Source organism: Pseudoliparis swirei, chromosome 8 (genome assembly GCF_029220125.1).
Source record: "Pseudoliparis swirei isolate HS2019 ecotype Mariana Trench chromosome 8, NWPU_hadal_v1, whole genome shotgun sequence".
Classification (NCBI taxonomy): Eukaryota; Metazoa; Chordata; class Actinopteri; order Perciformes; family Liparidae; genus Pseudoliparis; species Pseudoliparis swirei.
In genome coordinates, this window is record NC_079395.1 from 16581652 (window position 1) to 16601285 (window position 19634).

The 19634-nt window shown below is 42.8% G+C and overlaps 1 protein-coding gene across 1 annotated transcript in view; it reads right to left on the reverse strand.

Annotated features, from left to right (window-relative positions):
• Window positions 1–12351, reverse strand: part of LOC130197883 (oxysterol-binding protein-related protein 1) — a 30045-nt gene extending 17694 nt beyond the window's left edge. The window contains exons 1-14 of the mRNA XM_056420845.1: window positions 12228–12351; window positions 12051–12136; window positions 11894–11968; window positions 11587–11698; window positions 11406–11491; window positions 11072–11216; window positions 10869–10936; window positions 9049–9093; window positions 8347–8420; window positions 8000–8060; window positions 7736–7840; window positions 7503–7622; window positions 5957–6035; window positions 548–654 (exon numbers count right to left, since the gene is read on the reverse strand). Coding sequence (XP_056276820.1) covers window positions 548–654; window positions 5957–6035; window positions 7503–7622; window positions 7736–7840; window positions 8000–8060; window positions 8347–8420; window positions 9049–9093; window positions 10869–10936; window positions 11072–11216; window positions 11406–11491; window positions 11587–11698; window positions 11894–11968; window positions 12051–12136; window positions 12228–12351 — 1287 coding nt within the window. The remainder of the gene's footprint in view (window positions 1–547; window positions 655–5956; window positions 6036–7502; window positions 7623–7735; window positions 7841–7999; window positions 8061–8346; window positions 8421–9048; window positions 9094–10868; window positions 10937–11071; window positions 11217–11405; window positions 11492–11586; window positions 11699–11893; window positions 11969–12050; window positions 12137–12227) is intronic.
• Between the last annotated feature and the right edge of the window lie 7283 nt (window positions 12352–19634).

Consider the following 19634-nt stretch of genomic DNA (forward strand, 5'->3'; position numbering starts at 1 on the left):
CTAATCTAAAAAGAAAATGAGCCTCCAAAACATTTAAATCCAGGGCGAGACTTTTTACGACATACTGTAGCTGCCGTTACCGACGGTTGCAGGCAGTATGCAACGCATTGGGACATACTGCTTCGTCATAACGTTGCACCTGGATCTTTGATCCTCTTGCTCATATCTGCTGTGCACAGGATTGTGGGTCCGAATAGTCCCCCAAAAAAGACGTCTTGGCTCATTTCAAAAACAAAAACAAATTCTTTTTACATACTGCATTTGAAATACTAAGACATACCAAAAAAGATTTAACGTACATGTCAAATTTCTGCATGACAACAACAACAAAGTCCACACGTTCGTAACAAACATTACAATAATGCAGTATTTAATATCACAATATGGCAATTTATTTTATGGTCATCGCTGCATTTAATTAAGTGTTGGGAATGGCACGATGGTGGACAATATAATTCAAAGCCCAGCGGTGTGTTTTCTGCGGTGTTTGCTCGATTGCTCAACATGCTGATGCAGGCTTGATGAAGATGATGAAGAGATGTCCTACCTCCTCCTGTTTTGACAGCAGTTCAAGGCACAGATGGAGAGCAGCGCAGGTTTCACTGGAGAGCTCACTGGTCTCTTTGGCTTTCAGTAGAAGAGGGGCAGCCAATGCTTTTGAAAAAACACAAGACAGATACACATATTCAATTCAATTCAGTTTATTTGTATAGCCCAATTTCACAAATTACAAATTTGTCTCGGAGTGCTTTACAATCTGTACACATAGACATCCCTGCCCCAAAACCTCACATCGGACCAGGAAAAACTCCCAAATAACCCTTCAGGGGGAAAAAAAGGGAAGAAACCTGGAGGAGAGCAACAGAGGAGGATCTCTCTCCAGGATGGACAGATGCAATAGATGTAATGTGTACAGAAGGACAGATTTAGAGTTAAAATACATTCAATGAATATGACAGAGTGTATGAATAGTTCATAGTAGGCATATTCCACGATGGAGACCTCCACGATCCATCAGGCAGATGGCGGTGGGGAGGAGGAGTGGCGGAGTCTCAACAGGACAGTGGCGTAGTCATGAGCAGGAATTCCACGACCCAGACGATCCATCAGGCAGATAGGATCTATGCCGTCTCATAGGGTCCGATGACCCCATGAGACGTAAAGTCAAAAGGACTTCGGGAGAAAGCAGAGTTAGTAACGTGTGATTGAGAGATGAAAATTCATCCTTAAGCACAGAAAAAAGAGGAGATAGGTACTCAGTGCATCCTAAAACGTCCCGCGGCAGCTATAAGCCTATAGCAGCATATCAAGGGGCTGGACCAGGGCAAACCTGATTCAGCCCTAACTATAAGCTCTGTCAAAGAGGAAGGTCTTAAGTCTACTCTTAAACGAGGTGACTGTGTCTGCCTCCCGGACTGAAATTGGAAGCTGGTTCCATAAAGAGGAGCTTGATAACTAAAGGCTCTGGCTCCCATTCTACTTTTAAGACTCTAGGAACTACAAGTAGTCCCGCATTTAGTGAGCGTAGCTCTCTAGTGGGGCAATATGGTACGACAAGCTCCTTAAGATATGATGGAGCATCACCAATCAAGGCTTTGTAGGTTAAGCTAAGAATTTTAAAAGTGATTCTTGATTTTACTGGGAGCCAGTGCAGAGCAGCTAGTGCAGGAGTGATGTGATCTCTTTTCTTAGTTTTAGTGAGAACACGAGCTGCAGCATTCTGGATCAACTGGAGGGACCTAAGAGATTTATTAGAGCAGCCTGCTAATAAGGAGTTGCAGTAATCCAGTCTCGAAGTAACGAACGTGAACCAATTTTTCTGCATCTTTTGAGACAAGATGTGCCTGATTTTTGAAATATTACGTAGATGAAAGAATGCAGTCCTTGAGATTTGCTTTACGTGGGAGTTAAAGGACAAGTCCCGATCAAAGATAACGCCAAGATTCTTTACAGTGGTGTTGGATGCCAGGGCAATGCCGTCTACAGAATCCACATCACCAGATAATTGATCTCTGAGGTGCTCAGGGCCGATTAAAATTACTTCGGTTTTGTCTGAGTTTAACATCAAGAAGTTGCAGGTCATCCATGTTTTTATGTCTTTAAGACATGCTTGAATTTTACAGAGTTGGTTGCTCTCCTCTGGTTTTATCGATAAATATAGTTGAGTGTCATCTGCATAACAATGAAAGTTTATGGAGTGTTTCCTGATAATATTGCCCAAAGGAAGCATGTATAAGGTAAATAAAATTGGTCCAAGCACAGAACCTTGTGGAACTCCGTGATTAACGTTGGTGGTTATCGGCGTCATCGTTTACAAATACAAACTGAGATCGATCTGATAAATAGGATTTAAACCAAATTAGTGCCGTGCCTGAAATGCCAATCGACTGCTCCAGTCTCTGTAACAGGATGTCATGGTCAATGGTGTCGAATGCAGCACTAAGGTCTAACAAGACCAGGACAGAGGAGTCCTTTATCTGCTGCCATTAAGAGGTCATTTGTAATTTTCACCAGTGCCGTCTCGGTGCTGTGGTGTTTTCTAAATCCTGATTGAAATTTCTCAAATAAACTATTATGATGTAGAAAGTCGCACAACTGATTTGCGACCACTTTCTCAAGGATCTTGGAGAGGAAGGGGAGGTTAGAGATCGGTCTGTAGTTAGCCAATACCTCTGGATCCAGAGTGGGCTTCTTCAGGAGAGGTTTAATAACAGCCACCTTGAAGGAGTGTGGTACGTGGCCTGTTAGCAGAGACACATTGATAATATCTAATGAGAGCCGCCAATTAAAGGCAAAACGTCTTTAAGCAGCCTCGTCGGGATGGGGTCCAAGAGACAGGTAGACGTGTTCAAGTAGAAACCGTTGAAAATAATTGGTCACGGTTGATAGGAGAAAATCCCTTCAAATATACACCAGGGCATACAGCGGTTTCCAAGGCCATTCCACTTGAGAACAGATTGGCACTGGTTATGGGCAAGAGATTATTAATCTTGTCCCTAATAGTTAAAATCTTTTCATTAAAGAAGTTCATAAAGTCATTACCACTAAGGTTTATAGGAATGCTCGGCTCCACAGAGCTGTGACTCTCTGTCAGCCTGGCTACAGTGCTGAAGAGAAACCTGGGGTTGTTTTTATGTTTTTCTATTATTGATGAGTAATAGGCTGCTCTGGCATTACGGAGGGCCTTCTTATATGTTTTAAGACTATCTCGCCAAACTAAGCGGGATTCTTGAGATTAGTTGAACGCCATATGCGTTCAAGCTTTCGTGACGTTGCTTCAGTTTGCGGGTCTGAGGGTTATACCAGGAGCAAACCTCCTCTTCCTCACTGTCTTCTTCTTCAGAGGGGCTATCGAGTCCAGTGTCATTCTCAGAGAGCCTATGGCACTGTCAACAAGATGATCAATCTGGGACGGACTAAAGTTAGACCAGGAGTCCTCTGTTATATTGAGACGTGGTATCGAATCAAATACAGAAGGAATCGCTTTAAATTTAGCTACAGCACTATCAGTTAGACATCTAGTGTAGAAACTTTTGACTAACGGAGTACACTCCGGTAGTATAAATTCAAAAGTTATGAGGTTGTGGTCTGACAGAAGAGGATTCTGTGGGAAGGCGTTCAAATGCTCAATGTCAACGCCATAAGTAAGAACAAGATCAAGCGTGTGGCCAAAGCTGTGAGTGGGTTTCTGTACTCTCTGACAGAAGCCAATCGAGTCCAACAAGGAGATGAATGCAGCACTAAGGCAATCATTATCAACATCCACATGGATATTAAAATCTCCAACAATAATAACTTTATCGGTTTTAAGAACCAAACTTGATATAAATTCTGAGAATTCAGATATAAACTCTGAATATGGACCTGGTGGCCGGTACAGAATCACAAATCGAATTGGCTGTAGTGTTTTCCAGGTTGGATGTGAAAGACTAAAAACAAGGCTTTCAAATGAGGTGTAGTGTAATTTTGGTTGAGGATTAATTAATAGGCTCGATTCAAAGATGGCTGCTACTCCACCTCCTCGACCGGTGCCTCGAGGAATGTGAGTATTAATATGACTTGGAGGAGTCGATTCATTCAGGCAGACATATTCTTCATGGCTCAGCCAGGTTTCAGTTAGGCAACATAAATCAATGTGATTATCTGATATTAAATCATTCAGTAACACAGCTTTAGATGACAGAGATCGAATATTTAGGAGACCACATTTAATAGACCTATTTTGTTGCACTGCTGAAATAATTGTGTTAACTTGTATAAGGTTATTGTGTACGACTCCTCTTCTGCTTACTTTTGATTTATTTAATTGAAGTGGCCGTGGGACAGACACAGTCTCTACTCTAAAGTCAAGGGTGGGTAACTGCTCGAATGGAAGAGCAGAGAAGGGTGTTAAACTACAACTCTGCTCCCGGTTCCTGATCTGAACCCTGGGTTGTCATAGATTAAGTCCGTGATCAACTTGGTCATATTCGCAGAAATGAGGCGCTCCGTCCAACGTGGGATGAATGCCGTCTCTCCTCATCAGATCAGGTTTTCCCAGAAAGTCTTCCAGTTGTCTCGTAGCCCACATTATTCGCTGGGCACCACCTCGACAGCCAGCGGTTGAAAGACGACATTCGGCTATACAATTCGTCTGTCTGCAAATTTGGGAGAGGGCCAGAGAAAATTACGGTGTCCGACAACGTCTTGGCATAAGCACACCGATTCCACATTAATTTTAGTGAGTTCGAGCGGCGGGCTCGGCGTCATTACCACCGGCGTGTATTACAATCTGACTGTATCTCCGCTTATCCTTAGCCAGCAGCTTCAAACAAGACTCCACGTCGCCCGCTCTGGCCCCCGGGAGGCACACGACTCTGGTCCGTGGCCGCTCTCAATTTCACGCTCCTGACTATAGTGCTCCCGCTAACCAGGGTGTGTTCCTCAGCGGGTGTGTCGCTGAGCAGGAAAACTGGTTCAAACGTGAAGTGGTTGGTGCACAGCGGGCTTCTGTGTAGACTTACGACTCCTGCGAACAGTTACCCAACCATCCGGCTGCACGGTTACCGCCGGGGCACAGCTAACAGCTGACTGTAGCTCCGCGCCGACTACGGGAGAGGGCGGGCTAACTAGCATAGCTGTCTGAGCTTCGATAGCGCGGAGCCGTGCATCTAACCCACTTAGACCTGCCTCCAACCTAGCAAATAAACTACACTTGTTGCATGTATCGTTATCATTAAGGGAGGCAGGGGGATAACTATACATGAGACACACTGAGCAAGAGGGAGCGGGAGGGAGAGAAGAAGAAGTCATGCTCGCTGTTGAGCTGGCAACCAAAGCTTACCGGAAGAGTGAGATGATGCGTTCAGGAGCAGCTGGGAAAATCCAACAGATCCAATACGAACAGGACAATGAATCCACTCCAGGCACTTATGTTCAATGCATGGGTGTAAATTGGGCTGCAACTAAGGTTTTTGGTTTTTGTACTTCTCATTTAGTCTCAAATGTCAGAAAATAGTTACATTATTCACAGCAAAGTGTTCAAAGTGCATGTTTGTCTCACTAACAATCCACAAAACAACGGTTGTTTGTCGTGAAATAAAAACAGAGAAAAGAGAACATGCTCACATTTGAGGAACAGGAAACAGAATATTTTGTCACGTTTCCATGCTCAATGGACAATTCGAGGGTTAGGCCACTGTGTCAACCCTTTTGACACTTTATATCCAAAGCTTTTTGTGACCGCCACAAGATTTAAGACTCAAACAATTGGTGGAGCTCAAATGTGCTACCCTCATTCCTGATAGTCAGGTGGGGAACCACAGCTTTGTCAAAATTAGTTGCCAATACATTTTCTGTCCATTGACGAAACAATTAATCTGCTCATCTTCTCAGCACCGGTATAAAATGACCAAACGGTTAAACACAGTGAACACTAGATTAACAACCGACACGTGACCACTTCCAGGGCTCCTACCACCATTCTCTTCATTCTTCCCCATGGATAGAAATATTGACACTTCACTCTCCAATTTCTGCTGGGAAGCACTGGCCGCCTGAAAGAGCACAGAGTGAGAGAGAGAGAGAGAGAGAGAGAGAGAGAGAGAGTGAGAGAGAGACACAGTGTGAGAGAGAGACAGAGACACAGAGTGAGAGTGAGAGAGAGACACAGAGTGAGAGAGAGACAGAGACACAGAGTGAGAGAGAGACAGAGACACAGAGTGAGAGAGAGACAGAGACACAGAGTGAGAGTGAGAGAGAGAGAGACACAGAGTGAGAGAGAGAGAGAGAGAGAGAGAGAGAGAGACAGAGACACAGAGTGAGAGAGAGAGAGAGAGACACAGAGTGAGAGAGAGACAGAGACACAGAGTGAGAGTGAGAGACACAGAGAGAGAGAGACAGAGACACAGAGTGAGAGTGAGAGAGACAGAGTGAGAGAGAGAGAGAGAAAGAGACAGAGAGAGAGAGAGACACAGAGTGAGAGACAGAGACACAGAGTGAGAGAGAGAGAGAGAGAGAGAGAGAGAGAGAGAGAGAGAGACACAGAGTGAGAGAGAGACAGAGACACAGAGTGAGAGAGAGAGAGACAGAGACACAGAGTGAGAGTGAGAGACACAGAGTGAGAGAGAGAGAGACAGAGACACAGAGTGAGAGTGAGAGTGAGAGAGACAGAGTGAGAGAGAGAGAGAGAGAGACACAGAGTGAGACAGAGACACAGAGTGAGAGTGAGAGAGAGAGACACAGAGTGAGAGAGAGAGAAAGAGAGAGAGAGAGACAGAGACACAGAGTGAGAGAGCGAGAGAGAGAGACACAGAGTGAGAGAGCGAGAGAGAGAGACACAGAGTGAGAGAGAGACAGAGACACAGAGTGAGAGAGAGAGACAGAGACACAGAGTGAGAGTGAGAGAGACAGAGTGAGAGAGAGAGAGAGAGAGAGACACAGAGTGAGAGACAGAGACACAGAGTGAGAGAGAGAGAGACAGAGAGAGAGACACAGAGTGAGAGAGAGACAGAGACACAGAGTGAGAGTGAGAGACACAGAGAGAGAGAGAGACAGAGACACAGAGAGTGAGAGAGAGAGAGACAGAGACACAGAGTGAGAGTGAGAGACACAGAGTGAGAGAGAGAGAGAGACACAGAGTGAGAGTGAGAGACACAGAGTGAGAGAGAGAGAGACAGAGACACAGAGTGAGAGTGAGAGAGACAGAGTGAGAGAGAGAGAGAGAGAGAGAGAGACACAGAGTGAGAGTGAGAGAGACAGAGTGAGAGAGAGAGAGAGACACAGAGTGAGAGAGACAGAGTGAGAGTGAGAGAGAGAGACACAGAGTGAGAGAGAGAGAGAGAGACACACAGAGTGAGAGAGAGAGAGAGAAAGAGACACAGAGTGAGACAGAGACACAGAGTGAGAGAGAGAGAGAGACACAGAGAGAGAGAGAGAGACACTTACACATTGAACACACCTTCCTCCCTAAACAGCACTTCCTTCCTAACGCCACACACACAACGCATTAAGAAATGCCTTACCTGAAGGGCTTGTGTCAGACTCGTCACGCCGCTATCACCACCTGCATCGTTGATAATCTCCTCCCGGGCACGGTGGCGTGTGCTGTATGATGAATGTGCCTCGAAAGCATCCAACCACCTCTGAGTGGACACACACCAGAAACAAGTACAGTGTTGCCCAACAGATACACAGTCACGTCTCAATGTTACGGTCAGCGGTGACGCAACGGCAAAGAAGGTGAATCTCATCTCACTTTTCTTGTTGACACCGAATCCGTCTTTGAGGAGACCTTAAAATAATGAACGGCGTCATCAAGGCACCTGAGCACGAAGAAGCAATGATCCCATGGTTTGACCAGCAAGGACAACATTGAATTGCTTAGTCACGCTTCCTGCACTCAATGTCAAACATCACCGTCTCAAGTACGACGTAATCACAACCGAGAGGTCCGAGGACGTCCGATGTGTCGACGTGAAGGTTAATACGTTACAATGAGCCTCTACGGTCTACCCACCATGCAGTAGGCTCGTGTTAGAGACTCACAGCCCTGTCGTCTGACACCAGCCAGAGCGTCCGCCCTGTGTAGAGAAACAGATGAGAGCATATAACCAAATAATGAATTAAGACACAGGAGTAATTTGCATACACACAAGTAGTCACTTCATTCACTTAAAGGAGAAGTAATACTGATGCCTCCGTCTCAAACTAGAAATGTCTGGAGGAAACAGGATTCCCTTTTATTTCAGCGACTTTGGGTCACAAGGCGTCGAGCGTGGGATGATGGAGCGGCAGGAAAGAAACTTTGACCATGACAAACAGCAACGTACAGATTAAGAAAACATAAAACACAAAAAGTTATCTCACTGTCTGGGATACCAGGAGACGGTTCCATCCTCAATCATCACCCAGTGGGATCGCCATCCAAGAAAGCGTGAACTCTGTCACAGACAACAGATGAACTATGTATTAAAATACAATATTGGTAATATATATCCAAAGTACATCCCATATGTATTTCCATATCTTAAAACGAACATATTACTAGTCTTTTTTTAAATATTCCCAAAATAAACAAAACTAGAACGGGCACTCGGTAGAGTGCATACCTTCACATATCACAAGATTGGGCATTGAATTATGAAAATGTTGGCATTAGTTGCATGCCAATTGGATAAAAATTGACCGCGCTATGGTAAAAAGAAGATGTTGACCTTTTCATGACCTTGACCCGATCGATCCCAAAATCTAATCAAATGGTCCCCGGATAATAATCAATCATTCCACCAAACGTCATGCGATTCGGTTTAATACTTTTTGACTTATGCGAGTAACACGCATACAAATAAATAAATAAATACACGCCGATCAAAACATTACCTTCCGCATTTTCAATGCGAAGGTAATAATTCACAGATATCACTGAAAGACATGGAATACAAAACAATGCAGAATAAGGGATAAAGGCTGTGAAGGAAAAGAATGTCTATAGCATCAAATGTGGAGTCTGAACAGAAACATTGGCTGACATATTGGGAGTAGAAAAGGGATACTTCAACATCTGGGTACCTTCCAAAGAGGGCCTTCAATCTTCTGCACCTCACTGCTCACCTCCTTTGTGGGGAAAACAGTAATTATACTCACACTCGTGTCCAGACACAGACGGATTGACAGCGGTGAAGAGTTTTTAAGAACAGAAACACTGGAATCAGTTCGGTGGCTCCCTCGTGGGAACTCTCTGTCCCCATTCAGCATGCTTTGTCTCCATTCATATCTATAATTCTTGACAAGAGCACAATGTTCTTCATAGAGCCTCTTCATTTTGCTCTCAAAGTGCACAAAAGTAACTTGGTTATATATATATATATATACACTGCCGTTCAAAAGTTTGGGGTCATTTAGAAATGTAATTTTTCAAAGAAAAGCACTGTTTTTTTCAAGGGAAATAACATTAAATGTATCATAAATACACTATCCATTGTTAATGTGGTAAATGACTATCCTCTGGTTGTTAATGAAGTCTCTACATAGCTGCATAGAGGCCCATCTCCAGAGTCCTATTGCACTTTGTGCTATCGCCTGAGAAGACTAACGGAGGAGAGAAGCTATAAAACTGGCCTTCCTTTGAGCTACAAGTTTGAAGAACAACATTAATATTTCAAATAAAAAACATTATTTCTAACCTTGTCAATGTCTTTACTATATTTTCTTTTCACTTGATAAATAAAAGTGAGTTTTCATGGAAAACACTAAATTGTCTGGTTGACCCCAAACTTCTGAACGGTAGTGTATAAATAAACTTCTCTTGGACTCTCGCTATAAGACTTGACTTATAAGATAAAATATAAATAAAAATATACACTTTTATTAATCCCCAAGGGGAAATTAGTTCTCTGCATTTAACCCATCCTTAGTTATTAAGGAGCAGTGGGCTGCAGTGATGCGCCCGGGAAGCAACTGGGGGTTCAGTGCCTTGCTCAAGGACACTTCGACTTGCAACTAATGGGGAGAGCGGGGATCGAACCTACAACCTTGGGGTTGAAGGACGACCCTCTTACCCCACTGAGCTACAGCCTGCTCCAAAATACTCGTGAGCTCTCTGGCTCGGACCTCTTCCTCGGCTGTGGTGGTCTGGGTCGTGGGTCAGGATCAGGGGGGGTCGGGCTCCACCTGTGCTTATTGAACTACCATCTTAACCTTTGTTTTTGTCGTATTACAGTGAAACCTGTCTCAGAGGGTAACTAATATATGTTTTAATTTACTTAAGTGCCTTTCTTTTCATTTCCAGCATGATTATGCAATGCCCTGAATTGAAGCTGTGCCAAACATCCACAACAGAGTTGGACTCTGCAGGACTGCTGGCTTCCAATTTTCTCACTGGGCCTCAAGTGAACACAGAGAGTGACGTGTGAGAAGAGGAAAATGCAGAAACAGTCATGTGGACTTATATTTAGGGCCACGTGCGGGACAGTACTTTTTCCAAAAAGAGAAAATGCCTGAAACATCCATTCAGTGATTGAGGAGATGAAAAAATGAAAAGGCGATTAAATCAAAGAGAGCCCAACATTTGATTTGTTTTTTAATCTTCAGGGAAACATCACTTCACTGAAATCTGTTTATTAGATTTAGATATTTCCGAGCTAGATTTTAGCCCAAGGGTGAGATAGTGGAGAGCCGAAAGGATGACCAAAATAATTAAGAATCATCCTCTGTGGACCATGACACGAATACCGAACTGCAAAGCAATTTGGTGTTTAGTGACTATGAAGTGACAGAGTGAAGCAAACTCATAATTCATGTCCTCTTAGATTGCAACATGAGCTGTTGTACCTCGATTCATGTACACACATATTAAAAGGGGTGATGATAAACGACTTATCTGCGCTTACCTCGTCTTGATAGGCGGCTAGGATCGGTCTCAGTTCAACACTGCGGACCAGGTCGAATGCCGTCTGGTCTGCAAAACAATCATCCGTGCAATAAACCATCTGCACTCTAAAAACAAAACCAGAGTCTAAATTCAGGATTGCAATCATGTTGTGCAAATTAGTCTGAATAATAGAAGGGGTATGTTCAAAGTCAAGAGATATACCATTGTTGTTTTTACTACTGGGGCTGGCTCCAGACTTGAGCAACTTTATAGTGCACTGCTTCTGCCCCCTGTAGGCCGCACAGTGTAGGGGCGTATTCCCCACCGAGTCCCTGCAGTGAATATCTGGAGCTTCTTTTCCACTGAGCTGAAGAACAGAAGAGACTGACATTTAAATTAAATATACACATTGTAATCCAGTCGTGTGTGTATTTTAACAACCTCAGAGACAGCACTTCCTGTGAAAGCCACTGCTTCAATGTGCGAATTAAGTAAGAAAGATGCCGACAAAGTGCAATATGTGCTGCAGAATTCATAGAAAAGGTCGGCCGCCGACCAGTTTAGACAGCGTGCAGGTGTCCCCCTCTCTGGCTGCTTCCAGAAGACTCTCCTCCCGCCGCCTCATCTCTCTTCTCTCTGCAGCTGCACAGATCAAAGCACGAATTAACAACAAGGGGCAACTGAACTACAGTATTAAGAAGCCCCCTCCCAAAAAAAGAAGTCCCATCATTTCATACCCTCCAGCATTGTTATGACTTCATCATCCTCTGTGACATCTTTAGGGATTTGAGCGGTTCCATTGATTACGTTGGAGCAGGCGTCATACCGCAGCAGCAGCAAGACTATCTCCTTTAAGCAGAGACAACATTTAAATATGACCATCAAATGTCGTCAATCAAAGGCGCTAATGGGAAATACGAGTGTGTGAAAAGGGTTCCAGATTAAATTAGTTTAGCAGACAAAAAGCTTGAATGGAGACAGCCACTCTCATTCATTGCATCAGGCCCAGATGAGCAGGGAAGTTGCTGGTTGTTGTTATTTTACCTTTCTTCCAGTATAGGCTGCTTTGTGTAGAGGCGTGTCACCCACGTTATTCTGCACATTTGCATCGGCACCTGCCTGCGAATAGGTTCAGCAGAGTTCAACTGTCTGCACATGCGCACTGGACATACATGCAGCAACGCGGAGGAGCGACTGTCACCTTGAGGAGCTCCTCCGCCGCGTCCCTGCGCCCAAAGTAACAGGCCAGGTGGAGCGGGGTCCACCCCGAGCTGGTTTTGGACTTGGCTGCAGGGACAGAAAGGGACATGAAGCGCGCGACCTGCGAGCGACACCTGAAGTCGCGTGCAGGTGAATGGCGTCTCGTCTCCTCGCTCACATCTGCAGTTCACGTCGAGAGAGCAGCGTTGGTCGACTCTCGACTCGAGGAGCTTCTGAATATCAGCGCGACTGCCCTCTTTGGCACACAATAAAAGCCTTTTCTCGAGTGTGTCCGCCTCCATAGCCTCTTGACTTCCTTTCGCTCCCCTAGTCGATGAATAATGAAGCAAATGTAAATGACCGTCCCGAGATATTGGCGCGTGTTACGAGACGAACGCGAGCAGGTGAAGGTGAACTCAGCGTCTCGGTTGTCTTCAGGGACACATTCAATGTTTGGTGACGCGCTCGAGTTTAGCTGAACGTTAGCTAGGATGACCATGCCATGCCTTTCTTTTAGCAAGTTATTTAAAAACAGACAAACACTAGCTGACTAAATAACTTACTTTAACTAACGGGAACTAACGTCAAACTGGGAGGGAGCTGAAGGAGTTTTCTAAACTCCTACTGACTCTCAACTCTCCAGCCAGAGGAGTCGAGGGACCAAAAGCTTCACAGACGAAATTTGATAACGTCAACCAGCATGGCAGCTGTCACCTGACCAGGCAGGGACGTATGTGGTTATATAAATATATACATATATAAATATGTATATATATATACATAAATAAATATATATACATATATATGTATATATACATATATAAATAAATATTATAGATATATATATTTCCTCTCTGGTCCCTCGAACATATGTTGTTTTTTTCTTCCTATTTTGTGCCAAAGAACACATTATGAATGAAATACTCTCACACGGCATAACATATTGCATAAAGCAATTCTACATGAATAGTGTCGGTCTTGTCAGTGTTGAAGAACCCCTCACTGGAGCCCACTTCTTCTGTTCACTGTCAGTACAAGTTAGAGCTGTGTTCATTTCTGAAGCTTCTGTCAAAAAGAAAGTCGGATTTTTGGGCGAAAGCCCCACATTTGAACCCCCGACACTAATTGCTCCTACTTGTGTTTTAAAGGTCATTTATCTTGGATTTATTTGCTCACTATTCTCCGTAGAACTGTAGCTTCAGACTTTTTTTGTGCCACTGAAGGTCAGCTCTGAGTGTGTGACTTTGAAGGCCCGTCTTACTTCAAGCAATTATGTACCCTGAGGTAGCGGCATCTGGCGGAGAGGGTGATGGGACGTCATGCTGTAATAAAAGTACAGCGAGGGTCAGCGAGGACTCCAAAGATGAGTAAGCACCTGTGAGATGAGAGATGCCTTGTTGAGGGGCATTGTTGACCAGGAACCTCCATCATAGGTGTGGATAATAATACCCAGTAGAGCTGCAAGGGATCGGCAAAATAAGATAAACACCCGATGGGATAGGACTTAAATGCTGAAGCGACTAAATCACTTTTCTAAACAATGCCGCAGTGGATTGAGTTTGGATAGCAACAGCAGAAAAGGGAAAATAACTCTGTAAATCAACCCTATGTGAGTTTATATTGTCTCACGAGGGAACCAACAGAGCTCGAAACAGGCCAACACAGTGGTACCTAAACTGCAGATGCATCTGTCTGAACACCGGGAATTAAGGGTAACGGGTCTATAAATCTCGACGATTACGCCAAACAAAGAGAAATTGCTCCGACGAAGAAGAAGCGAAACAAACAACAACAAACTCGCAAAAATATATCTTTGCAAATGCAATGTATGAGTAATTATGTGTAGAGTGTTTTCACAATGATCTCCACAAGGCCCCACAGTCATTAGTAAACATGTAGAGTTGATGGCTTTGCCAAAAGCAATCATTGATAAAAACAGCAATGTTTGGCCTTGGCGGTTCAGTGATTCTTGTGTTTTTACAATATTATAAGTCTATTTTTCTTGGCTATTAGGGAGGAAATGTGCTCAATCTTAGCTCTCGTGCATTTACACAGACACGGTCAGATTGACCGCATAATGCCCGGGGGAAGAAAAGAGACTTTAAGTGTTTACTTTAATTTTAAGTGAACATATCTAGTTGTTGGTCTTATTAGTGCCAGGCTCTTTGTATGGCTGTACTGGCTGTTGATTGAAAGGAGCACCTGTTTACATCAATGGAGAAATGCATTATGGGTTAAAGGTGGTCGAGTCGCGAGGGATGTGTGTTGTGTCTTCTGCACACACATAAGCACACTGCCTGTGTCAGGAGAGGTCAGGAAGAAGCCACAGATGTACACAGCAACCTCACACTCAGCTTAAGGAGATAAACAGAATCGTAACAAATAGAAAAACTAAATTACACAAAAGAAAAATAAGCTATTATATATCTATAAACGATGGTGTCGAGAAAAGGGCAGCAACATATATTTATATATGAAAACATCGGATGAATATATGTCGGAGGTCTCGTTGTCAATGTTAGAAATGCTTTTTTTGTGTGCAGAAAAACAATATTAATATAAAACATCCTGAAAAATCAAGTTAATAAACAAGAGACATGGGTGGGACTTTGTAGTTTGCACGTTTCTTTTTTCCGTTTGATTTGTCATCAAATAAAGAGTAAGTATCGGTCTGAATGCAATAACCACTTCATGGTCCAACTTCAATAAAACCTTCTCAGTGGCAGTTTTCTCTCTTTGTTCTTCAGAACAGTGTAGCCTCTATGTGTTATCTATTAACACATATTAGTCAGCCCTTATGATTGGTTATATATTTAATCATACGGGTTGGAAAGTTATGGAATGACGTCTTCAGACATGAATCAGAAGCATATACATCAAATCGGGTCTGGCGAGGCAAAGAAGCTCGCTGGGCTATTTCTCTCTAATTAGCATGGCAATTATTGTAAGCTGTCACAGTTCTTAAGCAACGGGGTGGACTGTGTGTGCTCCAGAGCGTAATCCCTCACAAATTACAAGATAATGGAGGCAAAGAGAGGCCACTGCTTCAAAGGAAACCAGGAGATAGAATCCCCAGCGGGGACATTTTAGGGACAGGCGGCGAGTGAAGGAAAAGGTAGTGGAAGGAAGCTCAGCGATGATTTCCTTCACACAGTCTGAACACGAGAGGCTCATTTAACGGCGTAACGTGATTGGCTTCAAAAGAGTCGGGCTTAATAAGTCTGTTTTTTTGACACATTTTGCTTTTTCTTCTTCCTCGGCCGACAGTTGTAAAACGTATGTTGAAGCTAACGGCTGATAAATCTCTCCCGGTTCTCTTTCCTTGATGTTGTAGCCTACGCCACGAGGTCAGCGGATGGTTCGCACACGACCCGCAGATCGATTGTCCTTCTCTCTCCTCGTGTCCGGCATGCGGAGTGCTCAATTGTGGTGCGCAAAACACATGAAAAGATGACCAGGACATAAAAAAGGAGAGGACAGAGGTTAATAAATTGATAAATAGGCTAGTGCTGAGTGCTGTTCCTAGCTTGTGAAAAGAAAGAGGGGAAAGGGGACCGTCATATGGGGATATTGCACATTTTGAGAGGTGGGGGAAGGTTATGATATTCCAATATTCGTCCCACAGTGGGGAAATTTCAAAAATCACAGCAGCGGTGCACATCAGAGCATCAATGAAAATAAATATAAAACACAAAACTAAATACTAAAATATTATGCTACACATGAGGAATACAATGGTGGCTTCATATGATTGTGGCCGATCCCTCCCACCCGGGTCACAAACTCTTCGAGGTCCTTCCCTCCGGCAGGAGGCTGCGGTCCATCAGGACCAAAACCTCACGCCACAAAACCAGCTTCTTCCCGGCTGCCGTTAGCCTTATTAACAAGGCCCGGGACCCCCACCTGACGTGGTCACTTATTGTGTTTGTATGTTTTATGTTCACTGTATGCACCTATACACCAGAACAAATTCCAGGTAGGTGTAAACCTACTTGGCAATAAATACTATTCTGATTCTATTCTGATTCTGATATCGAAACTCACACTTAAAATATGACATATCACCAGTCAGATGCATTGTTTCTCCAAAAAGCTCTCGGAAGCACTGCCTTCTCTTTGAATGAAAGCCAGTGGAGCATCGGGTTAAGCTATTATTCTCAGGGTTATGGTCAGTAGCAAAGATGCTACGCCTTCATATTCATGAGGAATATTATTCTAAAGAAATTTCTGTGTTGGTGCCTGGATAATACAGGATAGATGTAACACTGCTTTAGAATAGATTACCTCCGGTTATCTGTTTGTTCATCTTCAGCAAGGAAATCAAAGTGAATAACCTCGTTTCAAATTATTCTCAGTCCTCGATTTATTATTTTAAATTGACGTCACATGAAGCTAAATGTATAATACACCACCAGTGCTGTATGTATCAAGGCACACATGAACATTTAAAAAGAATATTTAATCTTTTGCAACCAGGAATGATAATATATTACAGTTACCGTGTTAATATTATTATTGTATTATCAGCTCAAAACATAAAGGCAACAGTTCATTCAGCCTTAACATGTTGCATTCTGGTCATTCAACATTATGATATGATATGATATGATATACCTTTATTCGTCCCACAGTGGGGGCATTTCAAAAATCACAGCAGCGGTGCACATCAGAGCATCAATGAAAATAAATATAAAACACAAAACTAAATACTAAAATATAATGCTACACATGAGGATTACAATGGTGGCTTTATTTTTTTCACTATGTGGGTGGGGCACCGTGATACATAGATTAGCGCACTTGGAGCTTTTGAAAATGAAATAAAAAATTCAACAAGTCAAAATGCCGTCACTGAGGCACACCCACAGCATTTCAATGAGCTTCTGAGGATCTACAGCATCAGGTAAATGCCAGCTACCGTCATCTCGGAAGCAGCGCTGCCAAGCAGACTGTGAGGCTGTGAAGCCATCCAACCACCAGTTCAGCTCTCTCATTCGTGATTAGCACTTATTATGGAAACTGTGACAGCCCTGATGTGATGTGGAGACTGAGACCACCAGGGGACGTCTCTGTTATCTTCACAAAGGCAATACGCAGCATATTGATGCAACCCAGTTTGACAGGAAGTGGGCTTTTCAAAATGTTATCCTCTTCCTTTAACGCCCTCTCGTTCCTGATGTTCCTGTTCACCGCTAAATTTTTTAAGAAAGCTTTGTGACAGAAATTATCCAAATAAAATGTGAAGGAGCGTGGAAAGAAGAATTGTTTAAATCAAGGTTAATCAGAGAGTTACGCTCAAATACAGTCAGAATGTTTTTGTTGTTTTTTTGGCTTGTTTTTCTTCTTTTTCTTGCAAACCTTGTGCAAGTTGTTACCTTCAAATAACTGTCACTCTACCCTCGCTCTTTCTGACAAGGATCACAATAATAATAAAAAAGGCCTTTATAGTTTTTGTAACCATTTTAAGTCACGACGGGGTGTTTTCAGTTTCTCTGTTTACCTCTCGTGTTGTCAAGCAAACATATCCACTTCCAAACTGTAAAGAATAATCAGCGACAGGTTTACAATACAACACATCGACATCATGTAGCAATTATTAATATTTATGCTCAAATACAGTCTGTGAGTCAGAATGTTTTTGTTGTTTTTTTGGCTTGTTTTTCTTCTTTTTCTTGCAAACCTTGTGCAAGTTGTTGTCTTTGAATATCCGTCACTCTACCCTCTTTCTCTCTGACAAGGTTCACAATAATAAAAGGCCTTTATAGTTTTCGTGACAATTTTAAGTCACGACTGGGTGTTTTCAGTTTCTCTGTTTGCCTCTCGTGTTGTCAAGCAAACATATCCATTTCTAAACCGTAAAATATACTCATCGACAAGTTTACAATACAATACATCGACATCATATAGCAATTATTAATATTTATGGTCAAATACAGTCTGACAGAATGTTTTTTTTTTGTTTGTTGTTTTTTTATCTTTTTCTTGCAAACCTTGTGCAAGTTTGTGTCTTCAAATATCTGTCACTTTGCCCTCTCTCTCTCTGACAAAGATCACAATAATAAAAAAGGGCCTTTATAGTTTTTGTGACAATTTTAAGTCACGACTGGGTGTTTTCAGTTTCTCTGTTTACCTCTCGTGTTGTCAAGCAAACATATCCATTTCTAAACCGTAAAATATACTCATCGACAAGTTTACAATACAACACATCGACATCATATAGCAATTATTAATATTTATGGTCAAATACAGTCTGAGTCAGAATGTTTTGTTTGTTGTTTGTTGTTTTTTAATCTTTTTCTTGCAAACCTTGTGCAAGTTTGTGTCTTCAAATATCTGTCACTTTACCCTCTCTCTCTCTGACAAAGATCACAATAATAAAAAAGGGCCTTTATAGTTTTTGTGACAATTTTAAATCACGACTGGGTGTTTTCAGTTTCTCTTTTCACCTCTTGTGTTGTCAAGCAAACATATCCACTTCTAAACCGACAGGTTTACAATACAACACATCGACATAATGTAGCACTTATTAATATTTATGGTAAAACACAGTATCCAGCTCCAGTTTGTAAACGGCAACACACTGTACCATGAGTGCCGTGTGTGGTCACGGCTGGTCTCCTACAAAGACCCCTCTGGGTACTAAAGGGAGAATGTAGACGTGCACTGTACATGCCATCGTTTAATAAAAGCTGTGATTACTGTGGATAGGCACACTGTTACAGTATGATAGCACCTGTACTCCAGCACAGCATCCAAACACAAACACTTGAATACGAGAGTAATGGAGAGCCACAGCAGGGCACAGTATAATCAGCAACACTAGAGCCTCTGTGCACCCTCTGTGGCACTGCTTTGTTTCTGAGTGCCCTCCATTTTCAGATGAGTCGCCGCACTTGTATTTCAAAATCCGGCGACAGTGCACCTGCCAAATTCATTGCTTCCCTGACACACTTTCAATGCATTCAGTTTAATTTGTATGCGGTATAGTTTACCATACCTTACTCTGGCAACGGATAATTATGTTGCAATAAATACATCGCGGGCTGTGCAGGTACTGCTCCCAATATTTCAGTGTACCACTCAGTGTGGTATCCACCTTAAGCTTGACCTTTGTAGTAATGATCTAATATTTATGTTGGGTTCAGGTGCCTGCATGACCTATATAGTATGACATTTATTATTTATTATTAGGATTAGAATATCTCCAATATGGAAGGCAAATAAAAAATCAGCAGCAATATTCATGTTAATGTTCCAACATTTGTTTTTAATTGGCACCCCATGACCTAATGGCAAGCAAATACTATTTTCTGTGAACAGTGTCTCCTGAGCACATCAGCATCAATAGTACAGTGCTGGAGTATATCTTTATGGACAAGAGTTTCCATGACAGCACAGTGCCAGTTTCCATCACGTCCTTTTGTGCTTTTGAATAACTGACATTTGTCAGTGATGAGTATTTTCATTCTCAAGCCTCTGTATAGGTCGCCCCCAAAACCTGAATATGAAATCTACGGACGTGAGCGTTGCAATTCAACACGGTTTGACATCCTTCCAGTAGAATAACGTATTTGTCGGTCATTCT